At 37.6% G+C, this 1,768-nt stretch overlaps 1 protein-coding gene across 1 annotated transcript; it reads right to left on the bottom strand.

Moving 5' to 3' along the window:
• Positions 1-827: 827 nt before the first annotated feature.
• On the bottom strand, positions 828-1,768 carry LOC122328162 (zinc finger protein 253-like; the record flags this gene model as incomplete). Its single annotated transcript, XM_043223869.1, has 1 exon — positions 828-1,768. A coding segment is annotated over one exon (846 nt), but the record flags the coding sequence as incomplete, so codon positions are not given.

The following is a 1,768-nucleotide window of genomic DNA, read 5'->3' as shown; positions in this document are numbered from 1 at the left end:
TAATCCCCCAATATATATATATGTATAGGTGTATAGGTTAGTTTTACGCCGCAGTATTTGTGGATATATCTGATTTATAGAGCTTCAAAATAATGGCCATTAGCCACCTGCATTACCAAGCTTGGAAGAGCCAGGATGATTGTTTAAAAGAAACTCTGACAGTGTTCGTCTGAAAGAAGATAGTCATACACACCTAGGATGGCTTTGGGGGAGGTAAAATATGCAAAAAAAAATTGGGATGGGGGTGGGGGGGAGAACTATTTTACACAAAATATGTTTACATATAGCTCTACTGACACATTCACGTAGTTGAAAATGAGTTCTTCCTACTAATGTAAAACCAAATTTAGTTTCAAACAAGTTCAACAGATTTTTATGATTACAAAAAGCAGTTAAAGTAGCAAATAATTTAATCTGTTGTTTCAGTCAAATATCCGCAATAACTTTGAAACATGGATTTAAGACTTTTTTTTAATGATAGAATGATAATGAAGTCTTATTTTTACATTAAGGATCTGTGGACACCCAGTGTCTAAAGTTTTTAAGCCTAATGTAAAAAATAAAGATAAGTAAGGAATAAAGACCAACTCCTCTTTCCTCCAGTTTAATTCTCCAGGGTTCTAGGCAGTGTTGCTTTTTAACTTCATGTCACTAGATGATCATAGATGACATTATATATAGCTAAATTGGCAACACTGCGTCTGTGGTCCATCCTGGAGTTGCTCGGGAACAGGTTTAATTCATACAAACAGGAATAATTAAATAATAACAATGACGTGGTGTCATCTACAATAATACAGACAGACAAATTTATTGGTTGAAGTATTTATTAATGAATAAATTACTTTATAAATGGAGTCCTCCTGCTTGCTCATCCTGGGCAAAAAAAGCAAAAAAATAAATATTTACGCACCAGTAAATATTACTTAACCAGTCTCCTTTTGTACAGGACTTTACTGTGCTTGTTTTTTGTATGACTGTGTAAAGCAGATGAATGGTTGAAATGCTTCCCACATGTAGTGCAGTGATAGGGTTTCTCTCCGGTGTGGGTCCTCTCGTGTCTTTTCAGATTTGACGAATGACTGAATCTCTTGACACAGTGCGAACACTTATAAGGTTTCACTCCGATATGAATCCTCTCATGTGTTTTCAGAACTCCCGACCTACTGAATCTCTTGTCACAGTGCAGACACTTATAAGGTTTTTCTCCAGTTTGGATCATTTCGTGTCTTTTCAGGTCTCTCGAATCACCGAATCTTCTGCTGCAGTGTTGACATCTATAAACTTTCTCTCCAGTGTGGATATTATTGTGCCTTTTGAGATGTACTGACTGACTGAAACTCTTGTCACAGTGCGAACACTTATAAGGTTTCTTACCTGTGTGAATACTCTCATGCAGTTTTAAACGGCTTGCTGAAGTAAAAGTCTTTTGACACTCAAAGCACATGTGCTCTCCCACAGCAGTATGCATTTTCTGATGTACTTTCAAAGTTTGTAAACGCAAAAAACTGTGAGAGCACGAATTACATAAACGTGGCTCCTCCTTTGAAATAACTTTCAAAAACATTTTACCACACTGATCGCATGCGCGCTGCTTCTCTTCAGCGTGGATGCTCACGTGATCTTTAAGGTCTGCTGAGAAACTCTTCCCACATTGGTCACAACTGAATGGCGTCCCTCCAGTATGAACTCTCACATGAGACTCGAGACTTGTTTTGCGCGTGAAACTCTTTCCACACTGAGTGCAGGTGAAAGATTTCTTGGCTTT

Source organism: Puntigrus tetrazona, chromosome 22 (assembly GCF_018831695.1).
Source record: "Puntigrus tetrazona isolate hp1 chromosome 22, ASM1883169v1, whole genome shotgun sequence".
NCBI lineage: Eukaryota > Metazoa > Chordata > Actinopteri > Cypriniformes > Cyprinidae > Puntigrus > Puntigrus tetrazona.
The sequence above is the reverse complement of the archived record's forward strand: the minus strand, read 5'-3'. Positions and strand labels throughout refer to the sequence as shown.